The 20152-nt window shown below is 41.7% G+C and overlaps 1 protein-coding gene across 2 annotated transcripts in view; it reads left to right on the top strand.

The window, feature by feature from the left end:
• Positions 1–725: 725 nt before the first annotated feature.
• LOC148016528 (uncharacterized) overlaps positions 726–20152 on the top strand; it is an 86651-nt gene continuing 67224 nt past the window's right edge. For both annotated transcript variants that reach the window (XM_087663640.1, XM_087663639.1), the window contains exon 1: positions 726–1101. In XM_087663640.1, coding sequence (XP_087519766.1) covers positions 775–1101 — 327 coding nt within the window. In that variant the 5' untranslated portion in view covers positions 726–774. The remainder of the gene's footprint in view (positions 1102–20152) is intronic.

Here is a 20152-nt window from a genome sequence, read left to right as displayed (position 1 = left end):
CTCTACTTATCCGTGTCATTATGACTTTGGTCTTCATCTTTCATCCACCATAGCTTGTGTCATGCTCTAGATCCGCATCTTGTAATAGTTATGCTATAGATCACGATTCATCTTTACCATTTAGTATTTGAAGCTTTGGCTTGGTGACTGTTGAATCAAGGAGAGGGTCATCAAGCCTATAGGAAAAAAGAGAAGGGGTGAGGAGAGATGGTTGAGGGTGGGTTTCTCTCTTTGTTTTTATCTCTATCTCTCTCTCTCTAGAGGAGGCTTTATAATGGAAGTGGTTTTTCTTCCCCATATTCTTTAGGGTTATGTAAATGCTTAGCTTCCTATTTCTTTTTTGGTCCTCCATCTCTCTCTCTCTCTCTCTCAGTGTCTATCTACTCAAGGCTTCCCATTTCTTTTCTGCTCCTCCATCTCACACAATAGAGTACTCTCTCTCTCTCTCTCTCTGTCTCTATACCTCAATACACATTTAGAATAACTTAATAGTTTGATATTATTATTATGTTTGCTTATTAAGTTTTGCTTTGTGACTCATGCATTTACTCTCTCATCATTAATGTTTTTATATATGTGTGTCTTAAGACGTGAAGTGCCTTTAGGTATTGCGAACGCCAGTGCATGTACGAAACACTAAGAAATCTAGGCATGTAGTCACATGCTCTCTTGGGGAGCTTATGGTTGACTGTCTTGCAGAGCTTATTTCTACTTAACATTATAAGATTCTAAAGCATTTTGGGCAGCAGCGAGACAGAAGAGTAGGTGATAGGAATGGCAGCAGCAGGGGAGGGAAGCCTCCTGTCGGGTCTGCCCGCGGACATGCTGCTGCTGGGCGTGCTGTCCTTGTTGGGCCCGCGCGACGTCCTCAGCTTCGGCGCGACGTGTCGCGCCTTCCGGGACGTGGCCCGATCCGACAGTCTGTGGATGGCCCTCTGCGGCAAAACCTGGGCGCAGCATTTGCCCCTCGTCGGCCATTGGAGGGCTAGATTGGATTCTGCGCAGGCCCTTTTCCGCCTTCTGTGCTCCTTCGATGAGCTTCTCGGGCCCTGGACCCAACTGGGGTATGAGCCCAGAGGCAGCTTGACTTACATTACATGGGTACGCATCCCTCCTCTGCCGCGTGGGCGCACAGACACAGACACAGACACAGACACAGACATTACATTACATTACATGGGTACGCATCCCTCCTCTGCCGCGTGGGCGCACAGACACAGACACAGACACAGACACAGACACAGACACAGACACAGACACAGAGAGAGAGAGAGAGAGAGAGAGAGAGAGAGAGAGATGCCAAAAAATACCTCTGAGACCATGAGTTACAATTGCCTGTGAAATGATACAACTCATTTGGAAATAAACAGTAAAGGAAAAGAAAATCTAAATGCTGATAATAAAAAACCTAGCTAGTAGTGTCATAAGTGATGAAGTGGACCAAGGTGGCCCATGAGAGAGAGAGAGAGAGAGAGAGAGAGAGAGAGAGAGAGATTGCCTATGGAAATTCTAGCGCTGTCTCCTATTCTTTCTTGGGAAGGCAAATCTGAGGTGGGACTTAAGTTTAATTGCATGCCTCGACTGGGATAGACCTTGGTTGCTGATGTCACCCTCTTGCCCGAAGGCACCTTGACGTCCTTTGGCACCATTAGAAGAGTCTATTGGGTTCCATATGGCCATAGTGATCTTTGGGGTTGAGTTTCCGATCTCTTGCAGGACCGACAACCCTTTGTTATCCTGGATGCTGAGAGCCCTTGGCAGGACTGGGATCTTGCAGGGCGTTTGACCCTTCAGTCCTCTTTGGTTAATTAAATTTATCATTTTTGTGATCAGAGACCATGCATGGTTGACTACCTAGGCCAATAATCTGTTGAGATTGCACAAATCTAAAGCTTGGTGGAAATTGACAACTATGGAGGTATGGATCAATAAGACACCAGTCAAATGCTAGGTATTCTTCTAGAGAATGTTGGTGAGGGCTCTCCCCCTTGCGTTGGCTCTTTGCCATAGAGGTATTTCTAATGGGAATTGTTTCTTATGTACCACTACGGTCGAGTCTTTCTGACGTAGATTTATATCTTTCCCTTTTGCTCAAAAGATTTGGAGCCTTCTCTAAGACATTTGGCTTGTGGTGGTGGGGCCAAGGATGCATCCTCTTGATTGGGTCTTTGGTAAAGCTAAATACCATGGCCTACCACAACCTCATATGAAGGTCATGTTTCACTTTTTCAAATTTGGGGTTGCTGACATATTTGGGTTACTCGCAATGCATTCACTTTTTATGCCGCCTCAGGTATTCAATGTCATGCTGCGAAGCTTAAGGGACTTCTCCAGTGGCAGCTTGACCTTCTACAGCATGCTGATGTCTTGGTTAGAGATGATTTAGTTCCTTGGCATATGACAATCTCCTCCGTTCCTTTGCTATTACTTTGTATTTTTTAAAATAGTGTAGCAATCAACCATAAAATATACTTACCGAGATAGATAAATCTCTGTTTTATTTGCCATAAATGCCAATACAAGCCAATAAGACCCATGAAAATGTTGAAAGCTAACACCTCTCTTAAATCATGGTCAACAAGTTACAATGAAACATACAATGATGGGGAATAACAAGCTCCTAGGAAGCCTCACCAATACCCAAGCAGTGGGTGATCAAGCCACCACCAAGGTGCTTTGGAAAGACAGATGTTGATGTCGATAATATCCATTCTTGACCACGAAGAGTAGAAATAGTTGAATCCTGATGCTCTCATAATCAACTTCAAGGGATAAACATCATGACTGTGGGTTTCTTGCCTTCGGCCTAATTCCCGAAGGGGTCCTTATAAGGAAATACTTGAATACACAAGATAAACACAAATGTACTACAAAGCACATAGTGATAATAATAGAATTTAGAGGTTAAGAGTAACTCAGAGACAATGAAGATGAAAGAAGAATGAATAATGAACAATACAATACTCAATGCAGTGAACACATTATGCAGAGTGAATACAAAACCTTGAACTCTCGTGTCTTTGAAGAATCGGGTTAGAGAATGGATCTTGGATTGCAATAGACAATCTTTGTATGTGATCAGCAGCCGCAAATGCAGATCAAGGTGATGCGCTTGCTCAGATCAGGCTGATCAAAGGCAGCAGTAGTAGGGTGGCTTGCACAAAGGGGACAATGGGAAGGCAGCAGCCTAAAAATTTAGATTAGGCTGAAAATGCAAACCTGCATGCAATGGCGATTGCTCTTGAAGAGTGTGATGATGCTAGTGGGTGGTAGGCAGCTGCAAATGCAACCACTTGGCTGCATATTTGGTGATTGTTCGTGTATGGAATGGCTTGGTTGATCAGGGTAGCAACATGGAGTTGTAAATGCGGGCTTCTAACACCTCTGGTATTAATTCCAAGCTAATTGTATTGACCTACTCTACCACATCAAAATAAGAATAACAAGCAACATAGAAATTTGCCATGAATACTCATAATTCAGCCCATAGGTTCTTGAATCAGAAAATGATAGAAAACAACAAATATTCTTTAGGAAAATAGTACAAAAATTTAAGTTACATCGCAGACAATAGAAAAAAAATGCTGTCCTGAAAATATTGATGTCTACATTCTTCTTGAATGAGAAAATGATTGAAAACATCATCCAATTTTTAGGAAAATGGTACAAGATTTCAAGTTGCATCATGGGCAGCTAAGAACAACCACTATTGTGAATATTATTGATCACATATTCTTGAATGAGGAAACCATAGTAAATGATATCAGATTTTTAGAAGATAGAGATAGACATTGAGGTTACGACCTCTACAATCCTCATCATAGGCAGCCAAGAACAACCATTGTCTTGAATATTACTGATCACATATTTCTTGAACAAGGAAAACATAGTAAACGATATCAGATTTTCAGGAGACAGAGATAGACATTGAGGTTATGACGTCTACAATCCTCATAGGGCGCCATCTTGAAGGACTTCAACTATACATCAAAGATAGATTCCGAAAAGATGCACACAAGGAGTTAAAACCAGGATATCTAACCTTCACATGGCATTCATGGGCTGTTTTATACATAGTAAATAAGGCACCTACATGCATACTAAGGTTAAGAGTGTACTTTGAGTCTCAATACTTGGCATAGCATGGTGGATGGCTACATAGTAGCCATGACTTGAACCTACATATTCCTTCATCCAAAGTGAAATACTATGAAACCATTTCAAAGCAACATGCCATGGCTGGGAACCCATTAAATATAATGACATCCATAGAATATTATAGAAAATGAAGATATAGAACCATGATTGAATAAGTAGATCACCACTACAATGACAAAGAGTAGTTGCATGGATCAAGAAATATGTCGATGATACTCTAGTATCTGCAGCATAAGCAATTTATGGCAATGTACCACGCAACTTGAATCTCGAACAAGAAATAGCATCACCAAAGAAAAATGCAAGAAAATCTAAGGAAACCTGCAAAAGAAAACAATAGAGAATTGCATTTGCATTTGTAATAAAGCAATTTTCATGCTACCTTAGTTAGGCAATTAGTCTATTTTAAACAGGAGTATAAAAGGCAAGAGGATGCCAATGTAAATCATCTTTTACTAATCATTTTCATATCTCCACTTCTTGGAGCTTGAAGGTAATTCCTTCCCCACCATTGTAAGGGGTGAGTTCCTTGCAGCAGCCGTTATCAATTGATTCTCAAGCTACCATGGTTTCAACATCTCTTGTAATTCTTGGTTGTGAGACATCTTGAATTAAGAAGTGGCAAGCTATGGTTCTTAGCATTTCTTGTTAGTCTTTGTGTAATTTCCATTGAAGAGGCAACCTTCATTTCATTGATATTAGAGCATGGGCTTTGATCCATGGGAAGAGTCACTTTCATGGAGAATTTAGTTACAGGGACAGGTAGCAGGTAGATAACTGGAGTACCAAGATTTGGTCATAGGGTTTGGTATAGTTCAAACCGTGACTAGTTAGGATTCTTTGCAACAAGTCGGGATTAATTTTGGAGGTTTCTTGAAGGAGGTCTTAAGGAAGATGGAGGTTCTTGGCCAAAATAGTAGGTTGTGATCAAATGGAGGCCCATTTTGAAGGTTCCTGACCCTATCTGGAATCTAAACAGGAATTATAGGAGTTAAACCTTGGTTACTTTTTGGAGCAAACTTCCCTTTCCTCTTTCTCTCAAGCTTTCCTCAAGCTTTCGTGGTGGATCTTGGTTTCTCCTTTCTTCCAGGCCTCTCAATGGTTCAAATAACTTCCATGGTTGAAATCTTTGAGGTATAAACTCTCCATAGAGTAGTCTTAAGCTTGCTTTGATTACTTCTCATTTTGAAGTAGGGGAGTATGTTTTTGCGCTGTTTGCATTGAAAACACACTCCCTTATGAAGACAAAAAAATCGGGAGTATGTTTTTGCGCTGTTTGCATTGAAAACACACTCCCTTATGAAGACAAAAAAATCAGGCCATATAAGCCTTGGCTATGGCTTAAGCAAGCTTTTACATGGACTCCTCAAGCTTCACAGCAAGCACACAGGGATACTTCTCACTCTCATGATCGTTCTTGATCTCCCAAACCATGGCTATGTTAGACTTTATGACAGCATTGAAATTTCTTGAACCATTCTTGGACTTGAAGCTTCAAGGATAGTTGGCTATGGAGTCAAAACAGGGCAGCAAGCTTTAGCCATCAAATTCTTGGATTATTCTCTTCCATTTCATGGGGTTTTTGCTCTAAATCATTCCAGGGATCTCTCTTCTACTTCAAGTATTCAAGATCTTGAAGAATCCAAGCAATGCATTTAAGATTGAAGGCCAATCTTCTCTTGAACTACAAGTATGATGGGGATTGAAGAACTTATTTGAAATCTCCATCAAAGAGGCTTTAAATTCAAGGGATTTTTATCTATACTACTCACTAGAGTTGAAGACTTGATCTTGACATCATTCTTGGATCATATTTGGAGCTAATGTGTGGGATTATGAAGTTTGTTCTTCTCTTGATCATTTGTTGGATTCAAGAAGACGGTCTATCAACCTTTATGGCTGAAGCTTGACTCAAGCAACATCTTCTTCTTCAATGTTTGAAAGAGATACTTCTATTACTCTTCTTTAACTCTCCAATTCCTCATCCAATTGTTGTTGCATTTTCTATTGCTAAAGGAGAGGTTAAGTTGAGTACTCTTGCATTGAGCTTCAATCTCAGCATTGATTGAATGAACCATAATACTCAAGTATTGAGGCATTGAATCTTGAATCCCAAACATGAATTGATTGACGAATCAGCCCGTTGAAATTGAGGTCTATCATTACTCTTTGCATTGTTTGATTGATTAGTCCATGGCATTAACCATACAATTTCCTTTCAATTTTGCTAATGGATTGCTTAACCCCTAACTTTGGTGTCTTTTGTTGATTTAATCTATTGAGAATACCCAAGAAATTTGTAAAAGGTGAGCATAGTAAATCAGCGAGTCACTGGTTACTATAGGTAAACCTTTCTCATTCTCATTTGCATACATTTTACCTTCCAGTTCCTGCATATCATGGAAATGTCAAAATCTTGATTTAGCAATGCATATCATGCCGTGGTTTTTAAAACACTAGCTCTACCATGTATATTCCGACTGAGGAAAAAAATCGAAGCTAGACGAGATAGCAAGATGATAGTGAGGTGACTCTCCCTTGCTATTTATGACTTCGTAGGGGTGCACAACCTGGTCCGGAATGAACTTTGTACGCCTTCCGGAGTTTTAGAGCCCATTTAGGTGCCTGTCCGCCGTTTTATCCCTCACCACAGGTGGTGGACCACGGAAGACCACTTGGGAAAGAGTGGACAAAGACTTGAAGACTTTTGGTACCAAACAGGGTAAAATAGGGCAATAGGTGACAGTTTTGAATAGGGATACAGGTCTACAGGTACTTTACAGGTGATCACAGTTTGGTGACAGAGCCTACAGGTTGTACTTAGTGCCCACAGGGGATTCTCAATGATCTATTACCAAATGGGTTGAAACAGGGTTGAAACAATGAGTTTACAGGTTGCTGTCTCATCTTGGACAGTCATAAAGAATCAGTTATAGGAGTGGAATATTTTATTTTGAAAAATTGGTTCTTATACTCTATGCGTAGAGGACGAAGCTAGCTTCGATCCTAGCTATAAAGCATCCCATTTGGACCAACAGTTTAGAATTTATGGTCATTAAGTGATAGGTGGTCACTATAGATAGTACCTGGACAGGTTGACAGGGTACACTGTTTTGATCTGAAGCAACCATATACCTCTTCCAAACTTGTAACCTCAGTAAATCTGATATATCTACATGTTATTGGCTTCGTTTGGAGCTATCAAGCACTTAGATTGGAGGAGTATAGCTCTAGTTATTGACCATTCTTTGACAGAAAATCTTGAGTTACTACAGTTTCCATGATGGCAAGGAATAAGAAGAAGGAGCAGGTATTGGAGCACATTAATGAGGGCTTAGAAGATTACAATGCTGAAGTAAATCCTACCATAGGGGCCACAAATCAGGGACATGAATTTATGGGCAATAGTACAACTAATGAAAAGATCCAATGGCCAAGGGTTCCTCATGACAATGATCCTAGAACTGAAATAAATGTTTCTCATGACTCCAATGATTTCCAGTAGCTGTCAAAGCAAATTGGTAATATGAATGAAGGTCTAATCCAACTTACCCATTCAATGGATGATAAGTTTGGCAAGATGATTACACATATGGAGCAGCAAAACTATAGGTTGGATGCCAAATTTGAATAGCTGGTTACATTATTCAGCAACTTGGGTAGCAAATTGCAAAGCAATCCACCTTCCCATGTTGAAGAAGTACCTATTACATCAATGCCAAATCATTGTATGAGCTGAAGTTACTACCTCAAGAAATAGATGCCTCCACTGAAGATACAAGTGGCTAGTGGTGCTCAAGAGTTCAGCAAAGAGATATGCCGACAGACTCCTATTGAATTATCACAGTCTTGCACTATTCTATTATGATGGACTTGATTGTTCTAGATATGGGTCCTATTTGTTAGATAGTCATTTCCTGGACAGTCGTACAGCAGTCGGACAGCAGGCAGCGTATAGAAGCCACGTGGCACAACAAGTACATGCGCCACTTTTATGGGTAGTCGGACAGATTTTGCATTATTTTAGGTGCAGTCGGCAGCTGACCTGTTGCTGTGATTGCTCTTTTTCTTGGCTATAAATAGCCAGCCCCTAGTGCACACTTCGTTTGTCATTATTCAGTGATTAAGATTCTAATCTCGAGATCTGTTGGCTGAGACAGACTGTGCTCGGGCTGACAGAGATCAAGGTCATCAAGTCGGAGACACACACAGATATTTCCTCTGCCCTCGTGTATTTTTGCACTCTTATACAGCATACTACACTGCAGATTTTCTGTGTTTACACTCTCCTTTTCTCTTTCTTTCTCTCTCTCTGTGTTTGTGTTCACTCTCTCTCAGTCTTTGTCCTATACTTCCACATCGTTGCACTCTGACATGGTATCAAGGGCTGAATCTATCTGAAGAGGAGATTTCAGCGCAACACAAGGCTGCGTTTCCAGGTTTCGAGGGCGAGCGGGAGGGCTGCGCATCGGATCAAGGCTGAAGCGAGCGTGGGCGTGCGGGAAAGGAGTCTAATCGGTGAATTTGCTGCAGGTTATTGCTGTTCGAAGGGGAGGAAGGCTTCATTTGAGGCCTTCCATTGCAGATTTGACTTTTTCATCACCTCCGGCAGGTGAAGAAGGTTTGGGCAACGGATGAACCAGCCCTAGAAGGTTGTGTTTACATAGTCAGAGGGGGCTGATTTTGCGTTTGTGTAGGTATTGCAGGTTAACATGTCTACAGAGACTGATTTGGAGTTCCAAGCGATAATGGACAGGAAGGTGCCTGTCCTACTAGCTCTTCCATTGGATCAAAAGCTTGATGGTGACAATTACCGCATCTTGTAGGTGATGATGTTGGCCATTTTGGAGTCTTATGATTTGGCGGAATTGGTGATGGAGGAGATTAACAGGCCCTTGGTGAGAGATGAGTCCAAACTCTCTTTCAATGCTCGTGCAGAGTTGACGAAGGCTCAGTCTCATTGGGACAAACTGAATGCCAGAATTCGATATTTTCTGTTTCTGTCTTGTACTACAGCTGTGATAGCTCACATCGAGCACTTTACAGTGGGTCGAGAGATATGACTGGAGCTCGATCAGATGTACAACCGGATGACCCTGATGAAGAGGGTTTCTTTGGAGGTGCAGATACGGACCTTGTTCGCGAATAAGTCTTCTTCACTTCGGGAACACATCAACAAGCTTTGGCATGTTCAGATGCATGTTCAAAATGTGGGAAGCCTATTTCCTCCGAAGACATGGCGATCACTTTACTATCCCAGTTGCCGCCACGATTCGGTACTTTTTATTCCACTCTTATTGCATCAGAGCGGGAGTCTACTCTTCGGTGGGAAGAGTCTGTTCCTATGGTCTTGGACCAGGGGGAACTGTTGAAGGGAGAGAATGCTTCCAAATCGGAGGGTTTGGTTTGTCAAGCCTCTCAGAAGAAGGGGAAGAACCAAAAGAAGGAGGAGGACAACAAATCCAAGAAGGACAAGGAGAAGGAATTGACTTACTATATTTGTGGTAAGACCGATCATTGGAAGAAGGATTGCCCCGACAAAGACAAGAAGGACACCAAGAAGGACACAAAGGATTGTGGAGCAGTGGTTGCATCCTCATCAGCTGCTTTTCTACACTTAGCAACCATTGAGGACTCTACACTGAAGGCATCTGATGCTGCGATGACAGCTTCCTAGGCTTGTGAGTGGATCGTGGACAGTTGTGCCTCCCGGCACATGACTCCTTTTCCAGTTGGTGTTGCCCATCTGCGACCTTTGCATGGGCAGATTCTCATTGGAGACAGCTCTTCCGTGTCTATTGTTGCGCGGGGTGAGATGCAACTTATTCCAGATGGACGTGGTGATATCCACACTTCTGAGGTGTTGCATGTGCCAGGTTTGGGATATTATTTACTTTCGGTCCATAAGATTTGTGCTCTTGGTTTCTTGGTGGAGTTTGACAGTGATACTGTTCAAGTTCTTGATCGTGGATCGAGAAAGGTTCTCTTTGCAGGGTATGAGGAGAATGGCGTCTACAAATTGAAGTCTTCTTCAGCTCTTACTTCTCTTCTTTTTACTTCTCAAACAGAGTCCGAGCTATGGCATGCTCGGTTTGGCCACCTAAACTACGAGTACCCTAGGAAGGCGTCGCGAGGATTGTTTGTCCGAGGATTGCCGGACATAGTGGTGAGCCATCAGCCATGTGTCTCCTGCATTTGTGGGAAACTGCATCGGGATGTGATTCCCAACAAAGCTTCTAGGCGGTCTACTTCACCCATGGAGCTTGTATCTATGGATCTTTGTGGTCCGATGAGGACTGAGTTCTTGAAGGGGAGCTTGTACTTCATATTGATTGTAGATGACTACAGCAGGATAACTTGGGCCTATTTCTTGACTTTGAAGTCGGAGGCTTTTTCTCACTTCAAGGATTGGCTTCTCTTTGAAGAGGACCATTCTAGCCGGCGACTAAAGACCTTGTGTTCAGACAAGGGAGGTGAATTTATGTCTAATGAGTTTACTCGTTTTTGTGCAGATAGGGGCATTCACCAGGAGTTTGCTAACACCAACACTCCCCAAGAGAATGGCATTTTGGAGCGGAAGAACCAAAGTGTGATCGAGATGGCGCGCACCATGATGGAGCACCGACAGACATCTCAGTTTCTGTGGGCCAAGGCAGTGGCTATCGCAGTTCATATCCTCAATCGATCTCCCACTTCGGCCATTGACAGGATGACACCTTTTGAGGCTTACTTCGGGACTAAGCCTGATGTCTCTTATTTCAGGATCTTTGGGTGTGACGCTTATGTGCACATTCCGAAGATGCAGCGTGATAAGTTTGAGGCGGCTTCCCGACGACAGGTTTTTGTTGGCTATAGCTCCCAATCCCAAGGTTATCGTTTGTTTGATCCCGTCAAGCGGGATGTCTACACGAGCCGAGATGTGCAGTTCATGGAAGTTCCGGCCACCGAGGGGGGTGAGGAGCACCGCGTCTTTGGAGATCCAGGGGAGAGTTGGGCTCTCGAGACAGTTCCTTTGGAGCTAGAGTCTCTTGATGGAGATTCTTCTTTTGATTCAGAGTTTTCTTTTCCATCGGCCTCCTTGTTGGACCTGTGACACACTCCGAGATTCAGGGATCGAGGGGGTCCTTGAGGACGGAGGTCACAGAGAAACCAGGCACATTCTTCGGAGCTTGTTTGCTCCAACTATTGTTTGTTGACCCGTGTTATGCAAGATCGTGAGCCCACTTTAGTGAAGGAGGCTTTGCAGTTTGATCATTGGCGGAAGGCCATGGACGTCGAGTTGGAGGCTATTGAGAGGAATGACACTTGGTCTCTTGTGCCTTGTCTCTCTCACAAGAAGGTGATTGGTGTCAAGTGGGTCTTCAAGTCCAAGTACCTTAGCGATGGTTCTTTGGACAAGCACAAGGCTCGCCTTGTTGCTAAAGGTTTTGCTCAGCGCCCAGACATTGATTTCCATATATACTTTTGCCCCCACTGCTCTTATGGCGACTATTCGAGTTGTTCTTGCCTTGGCTGGCGATAGGCGATGGCTTGCCTCTCAGTTGGATGTGAAGTTGGCCTTTCTGAATGGTGACTTGCAGGAGGAGATCTATGTTGAGCAGCCTCCTGGCTTTGGATCCTCGGATGGGAAAGTTTACATGTTGAAGAAGAGCTTGTATGGCCTCAAACAAGCTTTGCGTGCATGGAACGAGAAGATTGACTCGTTTCTTTAGTCGAAGTTGGGATATCGGTGCTCCAAGGCTGGTCCGTAGCTTTATGTGCACACTTCCAAGGTTGGTCGTGTGTTGTTTGTGTTGTATGTTGATGATTTGATTTTGACAGGGGATCATGCACAGAAGGTTTGAGAGACCAAGACAACTTTACATCAGGTATTCGAGATGACGGATTTGGGGCTTCTTCATTTCTTCTTGGGTCACGAGATTTATTAGTCTCAGAGGGGGATTTTCATCTCTCAACAGAGGTACATTCAAGAGCTCTTGGTGACTTTTGAGATGGAAACTTGTCGGCCCATTACTACTATGGATCCGAATTGGAAGGCCACTTCACACTCAGATTCTCCCGTGATGGATGCTTCCCGCTACCGTCAGTTGATTGGATCCTTGATTTGGCTTCTCAACTTTCATGTTGATCTTTGTTTTGTTGTGGGTCTTTTGGCAGGGTTCATGATTGAACCCCAACAGGTGCATTGGTAGGCTGCCCTGAGGATTCTTTGGTATTTGAGGGGGACCTTTGACTTAAGGATTTCTTATCCCACAGGTACAGATGCTTCAGATTTGGTTCTTGTAGGTTGGAGTGACTCGGATTTGGTTGGCGATGTGGACCACCGTCGGTCTACTATAGGCTACTGTTTTACCTTGGGTATAGGTGTTATCTCTTGGAGTAGAAAGAAGCAGCCCACGATAGTCCTTTCTTCTACTGAGGCGGAATATCGGGTTGCGTCTTCCACCACATGTGAGGTTGTCTGGCTTTGGAGATTGTTGGAGGAGCTTGGCTGCCCCGAGAGTCGTCCTACTTCTCTACGATGCGACAATGAGAGTTGCATTGCCTTGGTACGGAATCTTGTATTCCATGCCCGGACGAAGCACATTGAGATCCAGTATCACTTCATTCGGGAGAAGCTTCTGGATGGGACTATTGATGTGGAGTACTGCAAGACGGAGGATAATCTTACAGATTTGTTTGCGAAGGTGCTTCCCCAGGCTCTTCTTCGGCAGCATTCTAGATCCCTCAGTCTTTTGACTCGTCTAGGATTTGAGAGGGGGTGTTAGACAGTCATTTCCTGGACAGTCAGCTAGCAGGCAGCGTATAGGTGCCACGTGGCACAGCAGGTACATGCACCACTTTTATGGGTAGTCGGACAGATTCTACATTATTTTAGGTGCAGTTGGCTGCATTTAATGCAGCCGACCTACTGCTGTGATTGCTCTTTTTCCGGGCTATAAATAGCCAGCCCCTGGTGCACACTTCATTTGTCATTATTCAGTGATTCAGATTCTGATCTCGAGATCTGTTGGCTGAGATAGACTGTGCTCCGGCTGATGGAGATCAAGGTCATCAAGTCGGAGACACACGCATTTATTTCCATTGCCCCCATGTATTTCTGCACTCTTATACAGCATACTACACCGCAGATTTTCTGCATTTACACTATCTCCTCTCTCTCTCTCTCTCTCTCTCTGTGTGTGTTCACTCTCTCTCAATCTTTGTCCTACGCTTCCGTATCGCTGCACTCTGACACTATTGACATCATCATTGGCTGTGATTGGCTTAAATAGCTTGGAATATTTTCTTTGGATCTAAATCAGATGTTCATGGAGTTTACTTGGAATGGGCAACAAGTAAAACTTAATGGCATACAGAGAAAGCAAGTGGAAATAATCAGCAAGACAAAGATGAAGAAGGAAATCAATGCTATGTCTTGCATTTTCACACTTCTTCTATCAAAGGCAGATGAAAATCAGCAATCTCCTTCACCTAAGGAGCAAGATTCGTGGCTATGTAAACTTTTGGAAGAGGTTAAGGACATATTCCAGCCACCTACATCATTGCCTCTTTAGCAAGAAGTGGATCATCCTATTGATTTAATGCTTAACACTAGACCCATCAACAAACCTCTTTACAGGTTATCCAAGTATGAGAGAGAAGAAGTAGAGAAATAGGTTAAAGACTTGCTGGAAATGGGGTTTATTCGGCCTAGTCAGTCACGTTTTGCTTCTCCCGTACTACTTGTTAAGAAGAAAGATGGATCATTTAGGATATATATTGACTATAGAGACTTAAAACAAGAGCACCATAAAGAACAGGTACCCAATTCCCCGCATTGATGATTTGTTGGATGAACTCAAGGATGCAAGAGTTTTCACTAAGATTGACTTAAGGTCAGGTTATCACCAAATCGGGATGATAGCAAGGGATGAGTACAAGACAACTTTTAGGATAGAAAGAGGTCTCTATCACTTCCTAGCTATGCCGTTTGGACTTTCAAATGCACTTGCAACTTTCGAGGCTCTTATGAACAAGATTTTGTAGCTATTCTTGTATAAATTAGTCTTGGTATTCTTTGATGATATTCTCATCTATAGCAAGAGTAGAGAGGAACATCTGAAGTATGTCAGAGAAGTCCTTTTTACCTTGAGAATACACGAGCTTTTTGCAAAGGAAAGCAAGTGTACTTTTATGGTTGATGAGGTAGAATACTTGGGTTATGGTTGATGAGAAAGGACTTACGGTTGATCCAAAGAAGGTCCAATGTATCAAGGATTGGCCCATACCACAGAATTCTACTTCATTGCGAGGATTTCTTGGATTATCTTCTTTCTATAGGAGATTCATCAAGAATTATGCCCATGTAGCAGCTCCTCTCATTGACAGATTGAAAAATGAAGCTTTCTTTTGGGATGCTACAGCCACTATGAGTTTCAATGAGCTGAAAAGTCTTCTCATCTCAGCACCTATCTTATTGTGCCCAGACTTTTCCAAGGAGTTCACTATATTTGCTGATGCTAGTGGTAGAGGTATTGGGGTTGTTTTATGCCAAGACCATGGTGATATTGCTTATGAAAGCAGGAAGTTGGATGATAAAGAAAGAGAACTCCATGTCTATGAGTAGGAAATGTTAGCTATTCTTCATGCAATAAAGAAGTGGTACCACTATATTTATGGCAGCCATTTTAAGGTGAAGAGCGACCATCGTGTGCTGAAGTATTTCCTCTCTTAGCCACATCTCTCTCCTAAACAAGACGATGGTTAGCTACACTTCAAGAATATGATTTTGAGATTTCTTATATGGCAGGCAAGGATAATGTAGTGGCAGATGCCTTATCCAGGATGTGGGCATGTTCTGTTTCTACCATCTCTACCTTACATAAGGATTGGATCCAGGACATTCAAGAAGAATATCTTTTAGATGAGCACACTGCCAATATTATGAAGAAACTACAGCAAGATGATGGATCTAAAATTTCCAATTTCAAATGGTGAAATGGACTCTTTTGGTTTAAAAGGAGAGTATACTTGACCCCTCAATCATCATTTAGGTCTCGAATTTTACAGGAGATGCATTATTCTCCTTTGGTAGGACTTATTGGATTGTTCAAAACCTTTGATAAGATCCATAAATGTTTCTATTGGAAGGGACTTTAGAAAGATGTCAAGTAGTATGTGATGCGGTGCTTACCATGCCAGGAGAATAAAGATTCAAATTTCTTGCCTAGTGGTCTACTTCAGCCTTTGCCTATCCCACATGGTAAATGGACTGATATCAACATGGATTTTATTACAGGACTTCCTACCACTAAGCAAGGCTGGAATAGCATTTTTGTTGTGGTTGATCGTCTTACAAAATCAGCCCACTTCTTACCTACCAAAGTCCAATATTCAGCCAAATAGGTGGCAGATCAGCTCACGGAAGAAATTTTCAGACTTCATGGATTACCTATGAAGATTGTTTCTGATAGGGATGCCAAGTTCATGGGGAATTTTTGGAAGGCCTTTTTACTTCCGTGGGTACCAAACTAACTCCAAGTAGTGCTTATCATCCACAAACAAATGGCCTAACTGAAAGGGTCAATAAATGGTTAGAAATCTACCTCAAACACTTTTTCCATGATACACAGAATGCATGGGATCATTGGATTCATCTTGCGGAGTTTTGTTACAATAATACTCATTACATGAGTATTGGTATGTCACCATTTGAGGCATTGTATGGATATAAAGTCCAAGTACCTTCAGCATTGTTTCATGACGAAGTGAATTCTCTTGCTTGAGAAGAGTTGGAAAAGATGGAAGCCTTAATGAAGCAGTGCAAAGAAAACATCAGGAAGGCACGAGACAATGAAATTATATGCAGATGATAAAAGAAGGCATATGGATTTTGAAGAAGGAGAATGGGTATTTTTGGAAGTACCTAAGTCTCAATATACTTCTCTCAAGGGTGGACATAATAAGCTTGCTCATCGCTATTATGGTCCATATCAAATCACAAGGAAAGTTGGAGATTTTGCTTACCAACTTGATTTGCCTTCAGCCACACGTATTCACAATGTTTTTCATGTATCTCAACTCAAGAAATACATTGGCCTTGACATACAAGTTCTTGAAGAACTACCTCCTCTTGATGAAGATGGCTTAATCATCTATGAGGCCGAAAGGATTATTGGCAAGAGAGAGAAGGTTCTAAGGAACCATATTGTTTTGGAATATCCTATCAAGTGGAAGGGATTAGCTATGGAATAATCATCTTGGCAACATGCTTCATATTTAGATCAGTTTCCATGGCTTCTTCAAGAAGATAATTAGTTCATTGCATAGTAGACAACTTGCTGTTATAATTTTCTGTCATGAAAATAATTGACCTATCGACATTAAAATTGGATTTTGATGATATGGATGGATACCTTATGAAGTATACTTCATTTCTATATCTCATATGCGTCATTCCGACATTTCTTTCCAAAGTTATGGGTCATTTACTATCACTACCCTGTTCAGGACAGCATTTCAGATTTCCACTGTTTTGAGCTTATTTTGGAGATTCTTTTCAATGGAAGATTATCTTTTTCAATGGACAACTTCAACAAGGATATTTAGCATTGGTCTCTCATTTCTTCACATTTACCATCCACTTGTCCTTGCAGTCATCAAAGTTTTGAGGACAAAACTTTTGGGCAGGGGTGGATTGTAATAAAGCAAATTTTCATGCTACCTTAGTTAGCTAATTAGCCTATTTTAAACTAGAGTATAAAAGACAACAGGGTGCCAATGTAAATCATCTTTTACTAATCATTTTCACATCTCCATTTCTTGGAGCTTGAAGGTAATTCCTTTCCCACCATTGTAAGGTGTGAGTTCTTGTTACAACTCTATAGAAACAGAATTTGTATCCTTTTTCATTAATTTGTCTATATAATGATTTATTAAATTTGTTTCCTTTGCACTAATTATTAGATATAAAGAAAAGTGCATTGGAGCTGGCCACTGGTGAGTGGTCACAGGTTATGGTGGACCCACGCAGTGGGTTAGAGAAAAGATAGATCACACTTCCACCTATATGGCCCGATTGGGCGCCTGTGACCAGAACTCGCGCATATCAGGGTTAGACTCGCACACAGAAAGGATTGATGCCTTGAAGTGTGGGCTAGATCCGCCAGAACAGACAGTTACAATCAACAAGATGGCATGATCATGAAATGCTTGTACAAAGTGCATGTATGGGCTGAAAGCTTGAAATGCACATTTCTTTACATAGGAAAGTCACATGAAGATTCTGATACCGTTTTTGTGATGTACACGGAAAAAGCTTTCATATGACACCCATATTGGGGGGTCCCTAAATTTTAGGAGGTCCCTAAATTTTAGGAGCCTCGAATTAGCCTAAAAATGCTAGTCCTAAAAAATAGGAATGTCATTTTAAAAATAGTAAATTCTGTACTCTGACTATGCTTACTAAATTTGGTTGTTTCTATTCTTGACAGTATTCAGCCCAAAAAGGAAGGCCATAGAGAAGAGACAAGTGTCAAGACACTTGTCACACAAGTTTCCAAGTGTCCCACCACTTGTCACATCTCATGACATGTGGCTGGACACTTGTCTTGTGCTACTCCACTTTCCCCTTTTGTGCTAGCTCTTCCCTCCCCTATAAATAAGAGCTCGTTTTTCTTCATTCAGCATCATTTTTCTTTGCTGTAAACTCATGTACAACACCCACAAATAGCCAGAAACTGGCCCCATCCATCCCCATCATCATCCCCCACTTCTCCATTATCAAATTCCTCCATATTCCCTCTTCTATCACTGCTATTTTACAGGATAGCAAGCCTGTAAATTTATTTCAGCACCTCCTTCTCGAGCTCTTTCTTCCATTTTAGCAACAAGAAGTAAGCCCTATCCATGTACTGCTGATCAACGATGGAGAAAGCCTGTTTTCCCCTCTTTCTTCTCTCATACTGTAAAGAAATCAGTTCTTATCATTGCATAATAGATAATGCATGTGTGTTTGTACATCTTTGCATGATCTTGTGAGAGTGAGAATTACTTCTCCTCACTCTCAGGTTGATTGTAACTGAGCTCTTCCCTAAGGGACTTGGGTTGAGCAAAAATACATTCCTTCGGGGGGGGGATTGCCCATCTTTAATCCTCAATCTTGTCTTCATTACTTTTACATTTTCATGGCTGTAATTTTGTGAGTAATTTTCATTTTCAGCTTTAAGTGTTCATTCTCTTTTATATTAAATCTTGAAAATAAGCGAATATCATAATTGTTAAGGATACTACGTTGTTTGGGGCGTTTACAGTGGTATCAGAGCTTTGGCTCGGTCCTCACCCCAACACTGGTAGTGCTTACAATTATAAGTTTGTTTGTTTTCAGCCCTTGCATTGAGTGCTTGCCCTACATTGGCAAGCTCAAGTTTCAAATTCAAGGCTACAATGACGAAGATACCTTCTGTATCGGAGACCTTGATGGTTGCGATGTGATTCTTGGCATGCCCTGGAATCATAGAGTAGATTCAACCATTTTCTTTAAAAAAAAGAAGGTAGAACTCACCAACAAAGGCAAGAAGTACGAGATCCAAGCTGGAGTTTCTGGAGACACCATACCTATGGTAAGCCATATGCAAGTCTCTAGAGCAATTAAGGATTGTGTTCAATGTTGTTTGCTTTATGTCACTGATGTAAAAGATAATATGAATGCTGAAAACCAAGAGCGACTTCAGCTCTTGAAAAAGTATAAAGATTGTTTTTCGGAAGATCTTTCTTATTAGCTTCCCCCAGAAAGGCCAGAAGACCATCATATTGATATTATTCCGGGCAGTTCTCCTCCTAATATAGCACCATACCGTGTGAGCCGTCCTCAACAAGAAGAAATCAGAAAGCAAGTCGAAGACCTACTCAACCGTGGGCTAATTAGGCCAAGTAGCTCACCATTTTGTTCACCGGTTCTTCTTGTTCAAAAGAAAGATGGCACATTTAGGATGTGCATTGATTATCGAGCCCTCAACAAAATCACTGTGAAGAATTGGTTTCCTATTCCCAGAATTGACGACATTTTGGATCGTCTAGGAGGCTCAAAGGTTTTCAGCCGCATTGATCTAAAGAGTGGTTATCATCAAATTAGGGTAATACCACAAGATGTACACAAAACTGCTTTCCGCACTTCATACGGTCTTTATGAATTCTTGGTGGTTCCTTTCGGATTAACCAATGCACCAGCCACCTTTAATCGAATGATGGAGCGCATCTTTAGAGAGCATCGACAATATGTCGGTACTTTCTTTGATGATATTCTTGTCTTTAGCAAGAATGAAGAGGAGCATCATTAGCACTTGGAGATTGTTCTACAATTACTTCAATAAAATCAACTTTTGGTAAATGGTAAAAAGTGTGAATTTTTCATGCATAAAATAAATTACCTTGGACATGTCATCTCTTCTGAAGGGATTCAGATGGATCTTGAAAAGATCAGGATAATCCAAGAATGGCCTCATCTTCATGATGTACATGAGGTGCGATCGTTTCTTGGCTTATGCTTTTATTACCGCCGCTTCATCAAGCATTTTGCACATATGGCTTCTCCACTTCATGACCTTACAAAGAAGAAGACCTCTTTCCAATGGAAGGAAAAAGAGAAGGCAGCCTTCACAAGGCTGAAAACAGCTCTTACTTCTGGACCTGTTCTTATCATTCCAGATTTAGTAAAACCATTTGTGGTGGAAGCAGATGCTTGCGGTGATTGTATTGGTGCAGTGCTAAATCAAGAAGGCCATGCTGTAGCTTTTGAAAGCCGCCGTTTAAATGATGTGGAGAAAAGGTATGACATTTATGAAAAGGAGCTCTTAGCAATGGTTCATGCTTTGAAGATATGGAAACATTATCTTTTAGGCAATGAATTCCTTATTAAAACTGATCATCAGAGCTTGAAGTATTTCAAGACTCAAAAGCATTTGCAGGAGAAACATGCAAGATGGGAAAATTTCTTGTCTATGTTTCATTTTCA

The sequence above is a fragment of the Lygodium microphyllum genome, chromosome 23 (genome assembly GCF_053477565.2).
Source record: "Lygodium microphyllum isolate KBCC chromosome 23, Lygodium_microphyllum_v1.1.10, whole genome shotgun sequence".
NCBI lineage: Eukaryota > Viridiplantae > Streptophyta > Polypodiopsida > Schizaeales > Lygodiaceae > Lygodium > Lygodium microphyllum.
Note: the sequence above shows the minus strand (reverse complement) of the source record. Positions and strands in the feature narration are given on the sequence as shown.